At 31.9% G+C, this 17,572-nt stretch overlaps 3 protein-coding genes across 14 annotated transcripts; 1 reads left to right on the plus strand and 2 right to left on the minus strand.

Annotated features, from left to right (window-relative positions):
• Positions 1-284: 284 nt before the first annotated feature.
• LOC105769709 (heterogeneous nuclear ribonucleoprotein Q) lies at positions 285-6,145 on the plus strand. 8 transcript variants are annotated; one of them, XM_052631523.1, is made up of 9 exons: positions 285-443; positions 1,836-2,539; positions 2,622-2,738; positions 2,969-3,109; positions 3,219-3,392; positions 4,082-4,289; positions 4,367-4,542; positions 5,263-5,348; positions 5,832-6,145. In XM_052631523.1, exons 2-9 carry the CDS (start codon positions 2,135-2,137, stop codon positions 5,947-5,949), a joined length of 1,425 nt encoding a protein of 474 aa, XP_052487483.1. In that variant the 5' UTR covers positions 285-443; positions 1,836-2,134; the 3' UTR covers positions 5,950-6,145. The 8 variants fall into 8 exon arrangements, with proteins under 8 accessions (XP_052487483.1, XP_052487486.1, XP_052487488.1 ...); XM_052631526.1 differs by having other exon boundaries at positions 287-443; positions 2,046-2,539; XM_052631528.1 differs by having other exon boundaries at positions 289-443; positions 2,171-2,539.
• Positions 6,146-6,494: 349 nt separating this feature from the next.
• LOC105770909 (DNA polymerase II subunit B4) lies at positions 6,495-7,474 on the minus strand. The gene is made up of 3 exons (XM_012592275.2): positions 7,203-7,474; positions 6,974-7,092; positions 6,495-6,878 (listed from the first exon to the last, which is right to left on the minus strand). The coding sequence occupies exons 1-3, from the start codon at positions 7,370-7,372 to the stop codon at positions 6,664-6,666; spliced, it is 504 nt and encodes a 167-aa protein (XP_012447729.1). The 5' UTR covers positions 7,373-7,474; the 3' UTR covers positions 6,495-6,663.
• Positions 7,475-8,632: 1,158 nt separating this feature from the next.
• Positions 8,633-12,640, minus strand: LOC105770132 (glucan endo-1,3-beta-glucosidase 14). Of its 5 annotated transcripts, none has more exons than XM_052631530.1 (5): positions 12,450-12,640; positions 10,815-11,848; positions 10,558-10,707; positions 8,959-9,045; positions 8,633-8,863 (listed from the first exon to the last, which is right to left on the minus strand). In XM_052631530.1, exons 1-3 carry the CDS (start codon positions 12,505-12,507, stop codon positions 10,651-10,653), a joined length of 1,149 nt encoding a protein of 382 aa, XP_052487490.1. In that variant the 5' UTR covers positions 12,508-12,640; the 3' UTR covers positions 8,633-8,863; positions 8,959-9,045; positions 10,558-10,650. The 5 variants fall into 5 exon arrangements, with proteins under 5 accessions (XP_052487490.1, XP_052487489.1, XP_012446648.1 ...); XM_052631529.1 differs by having other exon boundaries at positions 8,633-8,866; XM_012591194.2 differs by lacking the exon at positions 8,959-9,045.
• Positions 12,641-17,572: the final 4,932 nt, after the last annotated feature.

The raw sequence follows: 17,572 nt of genomic DNA on the forward strand, positions 1-17,572 counted from the left end.
TGTTATAATCATATCTCTGAAATTTTGACCAAAAGAAGATTCCGCTTATAGTAAATATGAATAATTTCTCAAAGTTCTCAACCGCTAAAATCCCTTTAGTTTTATCAAGAGGAGATCGTAACATTAAAAAGATATGATTAAATTAAACCTTAACAATTACATATTTTATTTTTTTTAAATAATATTTTTCTTTCAAAAAAAAAAATCATGTCACACATGTAATTGTTTATTTTACAAAAGCAGCTTAAACAAATTCATACGTGAGACTGAACCAACGAAAACAGGACGCTGGACTAATCGGCCTTAAAAAGAGAGAAAAAAACAAACAAACAAACGGCCTTTCCAATTATTTCAATTGCATCCATAAAGCTCAGGCCTTTTCTCTCTCAACTATCGAAGGTTTCTTACTTTCTTAGATATTTTTCCCTCCATCTACAGCTCTGGTATTTTTTTCTCTCTCCAAACCCATTTATTGAACTGTTCCTATTTTTTGCTTCTTTCTCGACATAAATAATGTTTCCATTTTGGGTTTATCTTTTTCGCTCTTTTCGTTTAATGCATGACCGATTATATTGTTGAACTCCAATGGCGTTGTCAATATTTTGAACTTTTAGTGGGATAAAGTGTTCTATATTCGATTAATTTAATATTTTGGTTGTTTAAAATTTTTTCTCAAAATGAGGAATTCTGCATATTACGTGTAAAAAGAACTGGGTTTAGTTGCAAAAGAGTTTGCTAGTTGAGGCTTTGTATCCATTTACATTCTTTTCTACAAAGATCTGTTGAAATATGCAACAATTTTTCTTCAAATGACAGTTTTTGCTAGGGAAGAGAATGTATGTAGGGCTAAGTTCTTAATTAGCATACTGGAAACAGATTCTTAGATTTCAGTTTTGTTTATTTTTCCCTCTTCTATTTTGTTCAGAAATTCATTTTTTTTCTCTTGAATTCAGTAAGAGTACTGTAATAAATAAATAGATAAATCCTAAACTAGTTATAAGATAATCCTTAATCAGTGATTAAAGGCACCGCTTACATGACCCATTATCTGTTTCCTGGTAACCTTGAAGAGTGGGAGTTGGTGTTTCTTCAGTTTGTTGAATGGCATCCACTCTATTTTTGTTGAGTTATGAATAGGTGTTGATTTTGTGGGTCAAAACATGGAAATATGGACCACGAGCTGTCTGGTTGTCTTATGGCCATGTGAAGATGATTTGTAAATTGGGTGTCAGAAACCTAAAATATTGTTTAATGCAACATTTTGATACTAGTTTTGTGTTAAGGCAGAATTACATTCTAGAGAATAAGTATGAACTGTCATAGACCTTTTGAATAGACTGTGGCATCTTAGTTATAATCGGAGTGGAAGAATGGTGTATTTTATTCCGAAACTTTTATTACTTTTGGTCCATGGTTAATGTTGTTTTACGACAGGATGTTTGGGGTTGATAGTTTAGTTCATCAAAAAGGAGATTGAAATCTTAAGACTTGTTAGAGAGACCCAAATCTCTTCATGGTTTTTTTATAGAAATACTACTTATTCTAGAAACCAATAAAACTACTGAAATAAAAGCACAGCATTAACTAAGGAAAGAAATAAAATCACAACCGAAGCCTTAATTAGAGAATCAAAATTAGCAGCCTTTCCTAACATAGATGCACCCCATAACATGTTGCTTGATTTTCCTTGGCATGTTAACCTCTTCTTTTTTTATTTTGTATATCGGAATGAATCATGTCTGCTTATATATTTTGGTTTTGTTTTGTCATTTTACTCTACATTTTTATTGAAGCTGGATTAAGCTTAAATATGTCAATATTTTATTTTTGGACAGCAGCCCTGTCACTCTTTTTCTGATTTGAGCGATTTCATTCCTTGATAGCTTGCACCACTTCTGAAGCCTCTTAATTTTCTTTCTGAAATTTCTTTTGCCTTCCTTTTCAAATATACTGCTTAATTATTCCTTTGGTGAAAATATTTTAACCTAGCAACTACCTTTGAGACACGGATTCAATTGAGATACATTATCTGAAACTCCTTGTAGCTATCATTTTCCTCCCCTCAGTATATGTATACTTCTAGCCTCTGTGCTTTCTTCAGAGTTGCCTTGCAAGCCTGTTTAAATAGATTCATATGATGCCAAAGCCTAAGGCACTTACCGCTGCTCAGTCAATGGAATCTAAAGGACCAAGTGAGCCCGAACAGCTTGTTGAGTCTGATGAGAGGGTTGATCTTGATGAAGACAGTGATCCTGAGGAGACCATGGAAGAAGAGGTGGAGTATGAAGAAGTGGAGGTAGAAGAAGAAGGAGAGGAAGAAATAGAAGAAGAAGAGGAAGAAGAAGACCTGGATGTCGAAAACGCCAATGGGGCTGATGTTTTTGAGACTAAAGTTGAAGATGGAGATGAAAAGAGGAAGCATGCTGAGCTTCTTGCTCGTCCTCCTCATGGTTCTGAAGTTTATATTGGAGGCATTCCACATGACGTTTCTCAGGAGGATTTGAAAGGCTTTTGTGAATCGGTTGGAGTAGTTACTGAGGTGCTTTTTTATGCTATTTGTGAAGAATATTTAGTTTTTTTTCTTGAGATAAAGACTTACATATCATACTCTATGGCAACAGGTTCGCATTATGAAAGGTAAAGATTCAACTGAAAACAAGGGATTTGCATTTGTGACCTTTAGAAGTGTAGAATTGGCCTCTAATGCCATTGATGAGCTAAATAATGCGGATTTTAAGGTAACAAGTCTTCTTGTACATTATGTATATGTTAACATTGTCCAAACTAAAAGTGCTGCATAGCCCTCTTAACCTGAAAGGAACTTACAGATTATTAGCTGTGATGTATTAACTGTAAAATCTGAGATGAGTAACAATCTCTTATGTTGCACGCATACTATTTTCTCTCTTTTTCTGATAGGTTTGATATTTTCCAATTATGTTTCTCTGGTTGCTAATATCTCTCACAGGGTAGAAAAATTAAATGTTCAATGTCCCAGTCAAAGAATCGATTGTTTATTGGTAATATACCTAGAAGCTGGAAAGAGGAACACCTAAGGAAGGCTTTGTCGGAGGTTGGACCCGGAGTTACTGGTTTGGAATTGGTAAAGGTTAGTTTAATGAACTTGTGTTTTTCATGGAAGGCTACTGTTTTCTGTTGGTCTCAAAAGGGCTTTTTAGTGGTAATGTATCCTGGCGTATCCATTTTTGTGCTTTCAGGATATGAAGAACTTAAGTAATAACAGGGGCTTTGCCTTTGTTGAGTATTATAACAATGCATGTGCTGAGTATTCAAGGCAGAAGATGATGAGCCAAGAATTCAGGCTTGGTGATAATGCTCCAAATGTGAGCTGGGCTGATCCCAAAAATGCCGATTCTTCTGCTGCTTCTCAGGTATCATTAAGTTGCTCTTTTTCCCTTCCTGGCTTCCTTCAGTCTTCTTTTCAAGTTTATGGATCCATCCATGGCTGACTGGGTACCATTTTATTCCATATCCCACTCTTTTAAGTTTGAAGCACACACGCTTGCATTTTTGCGTATCATCTGCATTGTTAACTTAGAAACATCTCATATAAAGTAATCACCTTCTCTATTAGCTCTTCCTAACTGAGGGCCATTGGCCGTTTCTTTCTGTGCAAGGAGAAAAGGTGTGTGTCTGTTAGGGGAGGCATGGGGAAAATTGACTAAATAGTTGTTTATCTCATATCTTTTGCTAGAGGTGAGCGATGGCAGTTGGCACAAATTAGGTTACTTCATTTTGACCTGGATTTCATGGGTTCAAGTAACAGAAACAGCCTCTTCACAAGTGACTGTAAGCTGTGTACATCTGGCCCTCTCCAAACCCCATAATGCGGGACTCTCTCACACTGGGCTGTCCCTTGTCTTTGATAGCTTTAGAAACTGTTAATTTCTTTGTCCTGTTCTATGTCATTGCATGATCATTTCCTATGCCAAGTATTTCCTCCACATAGGTGAATCACTTTTCCTTTCTGGTGGTCATTACCTTGATTGGAATTTATTTTTTTGTGTCTTCCTAATCATATTTTGGAATTGTTAATCTGAAGTTAGCCTACCTTAAGCAGGTGAAAGCAATTTATGTAAAGAACTTGCCAAAGGATGTCACACAAGATCAGTTAAAGAAGCTATTTGAACATCATGGGAAGATCACGAAAGTGGTTCTACCTCCTGCAAAACCTGGACAAGAGAGAAATAGAATCGCTTTTGTTCATTTTGCAGAGAGAACTTGTGCCATGAAAGCTCTGAACGACTCAGAAAAATATGAACTGGATGGTGATTACTGAATTCTTATCCTTTTCGCACTTGTATTTTCTAAATCTAATCTTGAGTTTTATTATTCTGTTTTTCAGGTCAAGTTGTGGAATGTTCTCTTGCAAAGCCACTAACAGATCAAAAGACTCCTGGGGGTTCAAGTTCTCAGAATTCACGTTTTCTTCCTAATTATCCACCTCACGTTGGGTATGGTCTTGTCGGGGGTGCCTATGGTACTCTAGGTCCAGGATATGGTGTTGCAGGCCTTGCACAGGTGAGAGATTTTTCTCTGCATGTACCAATGCATGTATGACTGCTTCTATATCTTCATTATTTTTTCTCAATACCCTGCATGTGATAATTAATTTTCATTTTCAACCTCTGCATTTGACCTATGCATGTCGATTATATCCTTGTTAGTTATTCAATCTTGCCCCGTGGCTTATCACTGTGTTTTTTTTTGTTGCTGTGCTTTGGTCTGAACCCAATCTTTATCTAGTTTAGTTTAAAAGAATCATCATCATTACAGTTACAGTCTCAGTGAAGTAGGTTCTTTGGATGATATATTGGATGTGGTCCTACATTTGGCATTTATTGTTAAAAGCTCTATGTTTTTGAAGTCTTGATCTTGTTTTAGATCGGTTTTGCTTTTGTATACAAGGGTTTTTGCCTCCAGAGAGAAAATACATTTAAAAATCTTTACCTGCATCTTGTTTCCAATTGGATGGCTATAATTGCTTGAAGAAACGGGGAAAGAGTTAGATTGACCTTTTACCTCCAATTCCCACATGATGGATGTATTTAATTGTTTTCATGTTAATTTTCATCGTTGAACATAGTTATAGATGTAATGAACAGCGTGTTTTGTGGTGCCTGTCAAGATCAACACAATGTTAGATAATAGAATGCTCTCAATCTCCTTAGCATCATTATGTTTACTCGTTTCATGAGTTACCAAGATTTAATCTGATATAAGAATTTATGTCACCTACAGCCATTAATCTATGGAAGTGGACCAAGTCCAACTGGCATGTCAATGATGCCAATGCTTCTACCTGATGGCCGCATTGGATATGTTCTGTAAGTTCAATATGACTGTTTTCTTTTCAATATTATGAACTTTTAAAAGCTATTTCCATAAATGTTTGGTCAATGTCATATAAAATGACCATGAGTGGACTTGCCTATTGGTTTCTGAAAGCGAAGAGCCAATTGGCAATGGATTTGTATTTGTTGAGGAACATACCTAGATTGAATTGGTTAGCATTTTCTTTAGGGGTCTTTAACTGATGCAGGGAACATTGATGAAAAAGAAAAAGAAAAAGAAAAATCCAATGTAAAAGAACTAAACACTTTGTCTCATCTGAATGTCTAAACATGATTTATCATAATCAGTAAACAGAAAAGGAGTTTTATTTCCTTTTCTTCTGGTTTTTTATTCTCTTTGTTTTTTTGGTAATTTTCATGCCGAAAAAGATTATACTTCAGTGACATTTTATTGTTGTAATCTTATAGTAGGATATACCTAATGATTTTAAACCATTTATCGTCCTATTAACGCAGGCAACAACCAGAAGCTCAACTTCGAAGCCCACCTCCACATCAGAGAAATAGTAAAGATAGTGGGAGTTCAAACAGGGGGAAACACAGCAACGATGGCCGGTGGTATCGCCCCTATTGAGTGTTTATTATATTAGGTTGCTTCTGTGGTAGATGGAGGGTGTATTTAAGCATTCCCCGGCAGTGATCAGTGACTGTTATAAACCAAACTATGATTGTCAATGAAAAAAATACACTTCATTTGATGATTCTGTCATATTTGGTATCTTTATTAATGAGTCAAGCAAGAACATTTAGCTCTGAGGCTTAATATTTTATTCCGATATAGTAATTATGTTATTTTTTGTGCAATCTGGTACCGTATTTAATAAAAATTAAATGTTTTGGTATCCAAATATAATGGAACTAATAATTTTAGTATTCAACTGAAGTTTTTAAGGTTGATTTGAAGAAAATTAATTATTAATATTATTATTTAATTATGAATTTTTCATCATATATAACTTAAATTCAAATTAAACATTAAAAATTAACTTGGTTATGTGTAATTTTTATCAAATAGTGTACCATAAACTTAAATTCCAAGTTATGTAATATGTATTAAGATTTTTTTTTTTTTTTTTGCCCTTGAAGAATTGGGTTTAATTTGAGGGGAAAAAACAGGAGTACCAAACGAACCATGAAATCCATTGAAGTTAGCTAAGGTAACTCAAAAAGAGAAAGGTTGCGATCCAAACATGGATTTACAGCAATCTCAAAGGGAAATGAAAAATATATGGAAACACTAAATGGGGATTACAATTCCCATTTTACCAACAATATTATTCTTGATTAATCACTCACTTCCATGATTTTCCTCTTCTTCATTATCTTCTTCTTCGTCTTGCTCTTGTTCTCCTTCGACTTGTTCTTCTTCTTTATGATTATCCTCTTTCTTTTGCTTGGTTTTTGTTCCATTTTTGGCAGATGAATACTCTATTTTCCTCTTCTTTTTGACCTCATTTTCCTTGGCTGCTCCACCCTTTTTCCCAGCATTCTTCTTCCTGAACTCTGCAACAAATTAATAAACCCAACCCACCCATCAATCGTTTCCCATTGTTCATTTACCCTAAACCCCAAACAAAATCATTTCCAGAGAAACTAACCAGCAAGCGAAGCCCTCAGAGGTTTAACAAATTCCGAGAATTCAATTTCTTCAAGTGCTTTAAACACATCCTCCGCATTCATTGTTTGCCTCTTCGATTCCTTGCATATGTCATTTGCCCTGCCAACACATAATCAAATCAAATAAATTCACCAGAAAGGTTTTTCTGTTGTTGTTATAAACCCTAAATCAATCATCAAACATTTTGGGTATTTTATTTTAAAACTTACGTAGCGGAAAGGTAATGGATGAAGATGCGAGCGCTTTCGGTGAAAGCGAGGTGGGCGTCTTTGTGAACGTTAAAGTCGTAATCTGGTGAACACTCAGAGAGCTTCTCCTTCACCACCCGTCGCACGATCGCCTTCGGCAGCTCTTCCGCCTCCGATACCACTTTCTCCATTTCCCTCTCTCTTTTTCTTTTTTTCTCTTTCCTTTCCCCGAGAAAATTTGTTTTGGGGGCAAATTGTTTGCAATTTGCAAAGCCAGTGACAATTGACAAAGACAAAAAAAGAGGGTTTTGGTTTCGGGCATTTTAGGCTGTTGTTAATGGATCCAACCCACTTTACTCTGGCCTGCCCCTTGGGTTAGCCCTCGTAGTTTTTTATTAATTACCTAATTTTTTTACTTTACCAAATTACTCATTTCAAATTCTAAAATCCGAAATCATAACACGTATTTTACATTAATCGAGACTAAAACTTCTATATGACCACATATAATGAGTGTCCAATTTAAATACACAAAGTTTAAGGTTTTAACCAGCTAATTCTATAGTCATCTCAGTTTAAAAAAGAAGAAGAAAGAGTCTATTTACTGTAAAAGAAGATTATGAATATTTTATGGAGGATTTAGAAATGACACATTTCACAAGAAAAATGTTTGTAATTTCCAAGAGGTCGGTCCATGTGAAATTAATTACCCAATATAATAATATCTCCCGTTTTAGAACTTTGCAAAACTACTGCTTCAAATATTAAAACAAAATATAACTAAACAATCCTTACTTGGTGTTTATAAACAAACATCAATACTGTATCATCAACTTTTGCATTTAATTACTCAATTATTACTATAATGGCACATGAATCACATCGACTTTCATTTATCATTTAAAAAAATAAAACTTTCTTTTTGCATTTAATTAGTGATGTCTTAATTATACTTTTTCCTTAATCAATACATTAATTAAAAATTCCCATAAAAACACTCCTTTTTTTAAGTACACCTTCAATAACATGATTAATTTAACATCGTTATCACCCAAATAATAAAATCTCGAGCATCTGATTTTGCTTGGATTGGCTCAAGGATTTGGGGATTCAACCCTTCGAGATGGGGACTTCATAACCACGACATTTTATTAAATATAATAATTCTCAATTTTATCATTTTAATATAATATGATTTTGTATTCCATCTTAAATAATCCATTACTTGCTTTCAGTTGTTAAAAAATTAAAAATAATCCATCATCCATCCATGCATGTATACCATACGAATTGCATTGCTTTCTTATTTTTGTATCGTATTGAAAAGAAAAGGGAAAAACAAATAGTGAATTCAATTAAACTTGGACCCAGATATAGGAATTGTCTCTCCATCAAGTACATAAATTTGAAATTTTAATTACTAATGTACAAAGTGAAATAAAAGTATCAGATTAAGTGAAGACAAGTAAGTTCTTAATGTTGCTTATATAACAATACTAAATACAATCTGTTTTGGTATACAAATACATTTCCAACCACTGTAGTGTAGACAACAACATCAAAACCATTTTTTTATTAAGAATTTTTGTTAAAGAATCTATATATATTTGACTTAAATTCAACTATCAACTGTTAGTGATTTTCACTGTCTTGGCAATAGTCTCCTGGAAATTATTCATCCCCTGCTGACAAATCAACCAACCAACCAACCATCAATCATATGTTATAATGAAAAGAAAAAAAACAAACATCAAATCAAAAGTTTTTTGTTGTTTACATTAATTCAGTTATTGTCTCATCATGGATCTTTTGTCTTTAGGATGTAGATTGATGTTGTTTCAGTATCATAATTTTTACATGATCTCTGCAGAACAAAAGCATAATTTATGTCCATCTTTCGATTGCAAATTCTAAACATTGACAACATGGATGCGTGATTAATGTTGACAGAAGGCTAAATCTAGTTTTGTTCTACCTCTATCGGATATAAACATATATATATATATATCTGACATGAGAAAAAGAAGAAAAATTAAGGGAGTGTAACATTAAATTTTCAGGTTGGCTAAACAATTGTATTTGAACATTTTCAGGTAAGATTATCCAACCAAACCAAGGATCAAAAGTTTGATGTTGTTGCCAGGTTGGTCGGTAGGTTGAATGGTCAAGAAAATGGGCCCATCTGTCCATCTTATCCATTGGCTACGCTGATGCAAGATTTACATAATTCAAAAAGACGTGGTCCATGAAGTTGAAAACCACCACGCTACGTCTATTTTATTTGATGATCACTGTTAAAACAAATTTATCTTCAAACATCTATTTTATATTTCTTCATCTAACCTAACAATGTAGTACAGTAATTATGTGATTTGGAATGTTTCGTATGAGAGCTTAAATGAATCCTAATTTTTGCCTTGTATGAAAAGACCCACAATTTGATTGAAAATGGCATGGATTTAGACACTGATACAAACAAAAGCTGATGCCATTATTTCTCCTTTTGGGAAAAAAAGTAGAGAGAAACAGACAATGAAGAAATCGTGTTTAGAGATAGAGCTCAACCGCCTCAGATTTTAAGTTTTGGATGTTTTCAGGTGAGAAAAAGGAAGGGGAAAAAAATAAAGGGGATAATGCGAGTAATGGCTGGCTGCCACTAAACAGATCCTAATGGCTCGTCTTTTATTTTCTCCCTGATGGAAGCCAATTTGGACTTTATTGTAGCTGCAAACGAAAGAGTTTGCTACCATATTGAATCACATGCATGATTTAAACCTTTGCAACTTGACATAAGAAAGATGGAGACCCGTTACCATATTATAAATGAACAATATATATGTGTGTGCGTGTGTTAGGAATTGGAGTTTTTCACACCAGCCGGTTGGTGCATATGTGGAGTTGACACCACTATCTAAAGGGATCTTGTTTATGGATACCATGGGGGTTGAAACCTTACAAGAAAATGCTTCCAAATTCTATTCTTTAATTTTTGGACCCAACTAACCCTGAAATCTAAATACTTAAACTTCAACTACTCCAAATCCCAAGTGTGATGAGTTCAAAGGGTTAGAAAGAGGGTCAACAGCATGAAAAACACACACTTTGCCAGCACATCATATGAGGAGGCTGTTGCGGTCCAAGTTCATGAAAGAGATATGAGTTGGCAGAAATCAACTAATACAAGGCCTAGACTCTAGCGCAGCGTACAACCATCCATCCATCCATCCATTCTCACATGGAATGGATCATAGAGTCATGGCCTCACATGTATGTGCACATGGATCACTTTGCTACTTAAAGAAATAGGGATGAATAACATTGATAATTATTAATTAACGTGTGCTGTAATAGTTAAAAAAGGCATTGAATATCTCACCTGAAAGTTTCATCTTCTCTGTAATTTGAATTACCACCAGCAATACTGTTTTCCCTTAGGGATACCCTATTAACTAGCCAAATTCAAATCTTTTCAAGAGGAGATTAAGTATGCTATAGCCAAGACCAGAAGACTGCAGATAGAGAATCCCTGCAAAAAAAGAAAAGAAAGATCAAAGCTAAAAGAGATTTAATGGAGATGTCATCATTTAAATAACATGCTCTAGTTATTGTCAAACCAAGAAATGCTTTCCTTACATTATTTGTGGTAGCTGATGAATATATCAACTCAGGAAGATAACCCTGAACTCCAATGTTGTAAACTGGGGTACCATCAGGATAGAAGAGACCATAGTTCCTTTCTGATGTTGGACCAGGCTTTTGATTCTCATTGAAAAGAGCAAAAACATATATGTCAATTGGGACATTGGGTTTCGCCGGTGTGCCTTGTTTCTCTTCTATCCTTCTTAATAAATTACCGTTGTACAACCCAGCATTCTCTGGTGTAGCTCCTACTTCATTTTCATCCCCTCTGGAAGGCCAACCTGTTTCGGAAATCCGGACTTCAATATCCGTATGCCCCATTGCTTTGATAGCTGAATAAACAGCATCAATTTGAGCAAACAGCATATTATCATATTTCAGATTGGTACTTGGATCCATTGTCCCTTGGTTCGGTTGGAAAAGCACATAGTTTAATGGCACCTCATTTGGTTTATCCTTGTAGGCGAAATACGGATACGCATTGATCAAGAATGGCGACTTGACCTGAGCATGAAAGTTCAAAATACCATGTAGATATTCTCCGAGATCTTGTCTAAAAGCCCCGACCGAAGGAGGGAACGACAAGCTTAAGATATCGAGCGAATGCGCGGTAGTAACGGTTACTTGTTTATCAAGGCCAAGATTAACAAGGGTATTATAAACTGTTTGCATTGCTGGAAGGAGATTAGACCATAGCTGATGATCATAGGTTTTGTAGACCTCATTCCCCACAGTGATGCAAGTGATCTTGGTGCGAGTAAGGTAGGGTTGAACTCGCTGTTGAATCCAGTTTTGGGCTTTTATAGGATCAGTCATGTTTTGAAGGTACTCATTCCCTAATCCAATAATGAATTCAACATTTGTGTTGGCGAAAGCAAGAAGAACATTTGGATCTGCATCATAGAGTTTAACTCTGCTAATATTGAGGGATCTGAGGAGGTATGAGACACGGGCTGGAGATGGAAGATTGTTTGCAATTTGGCCATAGTTGATTCCAACTTCAAGACCAAGGGTTTGTACTGATGAATCTGGAAACCAGAGAAATAAAAGTGAATCAAAAGGTACTATAAAGAAAAAGGAAACTTCAAATTTTGAAAAAGAAAAAAGAATACCCAGAAAGAAATAGAAGAAACGGGTAAGAAATGAGTAATTAAAAAAAGTAAGAAATTAGTATCAAGTTAAAGAATATGATAATTCATTTAAAAATAAGTGAAGACGGCTGAAATAAAATTTTCAGATTAAAAAGAAAATCCCATCTAACTCATGCATTAGAGCATAGTTTATTGGAATGGAAACATTTATTACCTGTAAATGATCACATCTTATATGCAAATGAATTGCACTAAGCTCAAACAATAATTGAAGAAACAATCATGCATGATTTATTTTGCATGAAAATTGAAAAAAAATAAAATTTAAGATATTGAGATGTCATGATTATGAAACTGAAAACAGAAACTTGGTTTTCATTCCTCTGTAAACGAAAAAGATAATGGCCATAAACTTAAAAGCTAAACCAAAAAAAAAAACTCTGAAACATTAACAAAAGCTCTCCACCATTTTTTTTAAACAAGAGAAAAATGAAATCGGACAACAATTGGAAGTTGAAATTTGAAGAATAATAGAGACCTGAGAAAGTGAGAAGAACCAAAAGCAGTGTAAAGAGAAGAGAAGAAGAGGCAGCCATAACTAATCAAATCTTGGCTTAAACCAAGACCTTAGCCAACACTTTCAGTGACGACGTATCATCCGCCATTAAAACGCTGTCTCTCGCTCTCCCTCTGTTTCTGTTTATAAATGCAGAATCACCAACGTACTCTGTTTTCCAAATAAGAAAACGTGAAATCCAAAACTGCTGCTCCCCATTCCATATCCCTACCGGTCCCCATCTCTCAAAACAAGCCACGTGTCAGTTTTATTTCATGTTCCCTCTTGATTTACGTTAACGCAATGATGGAAATATAATTACGAATAATAATTTTACATATGAAAATATATATCTTTTTAGTCGTATTAGTTGAAAGAAAATACTTATATGATAATTTTTTACCTCGTATTTAATAGTATAATTATATAATTATATCATTTTAAATTTTAAAATATTAATTATTATAAAAAAACATCAGAAGCGAAAAAATTGAGTAATAAAATTTTAAATTGTATGTAATAGTTAGTTTAAAATTTTGACAATACGATTAATAATAATAAAATTTAATTGCTCTAGCATTTTATATTTGATGGTCACTAAACAATTATAAATAATTAATAATAGATATTATGTAATTTAATTAAAGATTTAGCTGTCAAAATGAAAATTTATTATAGTTCATAAAAATTTTAGATTATTTTAATAATATTATAACATATACTTATATTTTAGAAAATCAAGTATTAAAATATATCCTAAAATTAAAATACTACTGTTGTATAAAAATATTTTTATATTTAAATCATGTACAAATGTTTTTGGAAATGCATAATATAATTAAATTTGAGTGTAACTATTTATCATTATTTATTTAATTATTTTAATTTTACTCTTCCCTATATATTTGAGAGTGTCATTGAGATTTTCCAATTAAATTAAATTCAATAAATTTCACTAATTGTAATTATTACTAAAATATGTGAAATATATAATTACAAATAATTATACTCAAAATAAAAAATCTGTTTAATTTTTTAAAGCGAACGGAAATTTTAATAAATGATATTTTTACTTAATCCGTTTTATCTTTTATAACTTTTAAAATATTTTATTTATTATTTATTAATTTATAATACTAGATTTTTTTATACACGTGAGTAACAATTCTGTTTTAATATTTCACCCTATCATATAAAAGAAAAAGAAAATTGTTGTTAGTTTTAAAGTGGAATACTTTTTCAAAAGGAAGGTGTAGTTATTTATTTAATTTTTTCAACTTCTCAATGTATTTATTAGAGGGAGTTCAGTAATTAATTATTTACATTTTGTAAGTCCATTAAGGGATAGATATTGGTAATGAATTTTAAAATTGTTTTATACCCAAATCAATTATCGAACTTTCCAGTTCCACCATTAATTAAGGTAGAAAAAATATTTACCATTTCACCTAACTCCAATAGATTTTTTTTATTTTTATTTTTTAGTTATATTCTAGGTAGATTAATTTAGTTGCTGATTGCATGATAAAAATGTCCAAAAAAATGGGAGCCCTGAGTTGCAGCAGTTCGAGATCCCTTATCTCCTGATTAATTTTTGCTACATTTGCACTCTTTTATTCTTAAAAAAAAATTATATTTTTTATATTTTTATTTTTAACAGAGTTAATATTCCACTCCATTAATTCAATTAACAGTTTAAATATAATAAATTTTAACACTTGCAGATTTTTTAGGGTAATAGATAGTTGGCAGATTTCAGTATTTATATTTAAAGGACAATGATTTAATGCATTGACAGTTGACACTGAAAGTTTTAATTTCAATATTGGGTTAGAAACCACCATCTCTCTATAATTGATATTTAATAAAAATATGATAATTTTTAATTTTATTTATAAAGTTATATTATTTTTAATCTTAATGTATTGAATAATAATCTATATTTAAATATATTAGTATTGTATTGATAATGTAATAAAAAGGGTCTATGAAAAAAAGAGATAATTATTGATAAAATTTGTACACAGTTAAGGGTTTTAATATCATGAAATTTATATTAATATAAATATTTACAATAACCTCTGAAAACATATTACAAGAAAAAAGTGAAGCAACGTAAAGCGGATATAAACATTATAAAAGCAAATGTTTTTAATGTCCGCAAACAATTGAGTGAAGAGAAATTATGTAAATAAATGGCACGTGACTTTTGTTTTGGGAGATGAGGCGCCTTTGGAGTTTGGATAAAAAAAAGGGCAACTATTTTTTTAATAATAAAAAAATTTTAAGGGTTTTAGTGGGTAGTAGATTCCAATTCCCATACACGCATTACCGACATATCTACTTGATTTTACATATTTATCCCTCTTCTTATATTTTTAAAAAAATTAGAAAATGGCATTAGCTAGCTGTTCTGGTCTGTATAGGGCTTCAATTCTCTTAGGTATAATAACTAGAGAGGTCTGTATTTATTTTATTTAAATATTTTTATATCAACTTTTTGTTATGTCTTATTACTATTCAGACTGTCGTAATAAAAGATGAAATGTATTTAAATGCATTTAAACTTACATTATATTAATTATTACAATAACAATATCAATTGAATTAAAGTTCATTCGATATTTTTATATTAATATTTTTACACAAAGCATATTTCTACACATAACCCCTCCTTTATTATTTTTAGAATTGAATCAAATCAACTAATAGGATCAAGAACCGATCGAGGAAGTAGTTCAAAAAAATAGTGTTGGATGGGTTAAATTGCAAATCAATACTAACTAGTTAAACCAAACTAAAAAATCAATTGAACCGACGGTTGTTTTTTATCATTTTATCCTTTCTTAATCGCCCGGTTTAATTTTAAAAAACGTTGCACTCTCTTCTTTTTAAATAGAAAAAAAATTACATTTTGGTATACTCATATCTATGCATTCTTGGTTGTTAAAATAATAACAATATTATAGTACATCATTCTTAAGTATACTCATATATATGCTAATTATCTTTAATATTTTTAATTTTTAAATTTAAGTTAATATTTAAATATAAAATATATAATTTTTATATTATATTATTATATTATTATCTTTTAATAATTTATATATACAAAAATAAAATAAAATTTTGACATAATGGAGTCATATCTACTATAAAAAAAGTTCACCAACCTCGTGTACATCCACTTTTCAAAACAAACAAAAAAATTACTAGAACAAATCAATTTAAAATCCATCGAATTTTGCAACCTCTAATACATATTCATTACATTATTTTGAAGCTAATATAAATTACTAAATATTTTGTTTTCGAAAGTCAAAAGTATCAAAATAATAATATAATGATGCGTTTACGTGTAAAACTTAACTGGTACGAGTATTCATATTACAAGCACACAAATCACGATCTCCCTGTTTTAGTTATTATGTATTTTTCTTCTCTACATAATCATACAAAAACAGTGCGACCTTTATAAGAAATCAAGACTGGGAATATTAATGTCTCACGTTCTTGATAATTAATGAACAATTTATTTTGCTAATGAATAATTTATTACAGATCCAATCAGACCCACACACGTGGCAGATCATTTACAGGTGTCAGATAGGGAATCTTTCATTGGATTGGAGGAGATTGGCTGGCAAACAGCAAAAAGAAAAAAAAGAAAGAAAGAAGGAAAAGTGACATTTCCCAGGGGTCTAAAAAGTGATACGGGCAAGGCAGGCTAGCGAGGTCGGACTCGGATTTGAAAACCAAATTGTTAGATTACCCTTGCTTTTGTAAAACATTTTCAAAATAAAATATTACCTGTGCTGACGCGAATCTTAAGTAGATCGCACGCGTTAACCACCGCCATCCTCAAGCTGGTCGGCTGACACCTAAGCATTTGCACGTGTCCAGTTTGTTTCCTTGGTTTTTCTCCAAAATTACCCTTCACATTAGAAGGTTTTTTTTTGCCCTTCTTTATTTTTAACATTTTAATTTATTCTCAAAAAAATGTTTTATTTTACTAATTTCACAATAACTTTAAAATATTTATTGATAGCGAGACATTATTATATTTATTTGAGAATTAGGTAATACTTAATTTAAACAAAAATAAACTAAAAAAAGGCAAAGTATATAGTTTTCAAAGCAAAATCATTAGTTTAATTATTATTCTTTCCTGTACTTAAAAACAAGTGAATATTAAAGTATATTCCTAAAGAGCATAATCAAAACGCGAACTACTTGTCCTAAAATTTTTTTAAATTTTATGGAGAAGACAAGAAAAAAGTGTTTCTATCCCTTAAAATCATTTCTAATCTAATTCAGTAAGATAGTTTTATATTATCCAAAATAAAAAGTGAAAAAGGTGATATAAAGTCATATGTATCTCTTTCCATGAATTAATTTTGGATTGAAATATTTAGGATAGGATCCCTGTCCATCTCTTTTCTGCTGCAAAAGATGTAAGAGATCTGATATGGCTAAATTCTAAAAAGATATTGTGGCCTTTTATATAACCCAAGAATTATTTTGTTTAATTATTTAAACAAGTTGAAATTATTTTATACATTGTTCTTTAATCTTGTATTATTAGGTGATCTGAACCCTAAAGTTTAGCCTTTTTCAAGACTTTGGATGAAATAAATTTTATATATGAATCAATATAACAATGCTAAAATGACAGTATTGTAGCTACACCATATTTCACCTAAGCAAAAGACGCATATATTTTTGCTGTTGAAAAGCCTAAGGTATAGCCAACTTTTTCCTTTTCTTTCCTAGATATACATTTTTTAGTACCAGATTCATAGTAAATTAGAAGATACCATTTCATTAAAAATTAAAAATATAAATTATTATTATTAAAAATGTATAATCAGTATATCAAAATAAATCCAAATTTTTTATATGAGAAATTGATAGAAGATAAAGTGGAAATAAAATGGTATGACCCACACTCGAAAAAAGCGTGTTTAGCTCACTCATTGTGAGAGAAAGTGATAAGCCGTTCATTATGCTTTTCATTGAGCACTCATTTGATTCTAAGCCCATCATCCACTTTCCTTCGCTTTCTTTTATGTTGCTTTGTATGTAATTTTTCAATCCATTTTGTT

The sequence above is a fragment of the Gossypium raimondii genome, chromosome 5 (assembly GCF_025698545.1).
Source record: "Gossypium raimondii isolate GPD5lz chromosome 5, ASM2569854v1, whole genome shotgun sequence".
In the NCBI taxonomy this organism is placed as follows: domain Eukaryota; kingdom Viridiplantae; phylum Streptophyta; class Magnoliopsida; order Malvales; family Malvaceae; genus Gossypium; species Gossypium raimondii.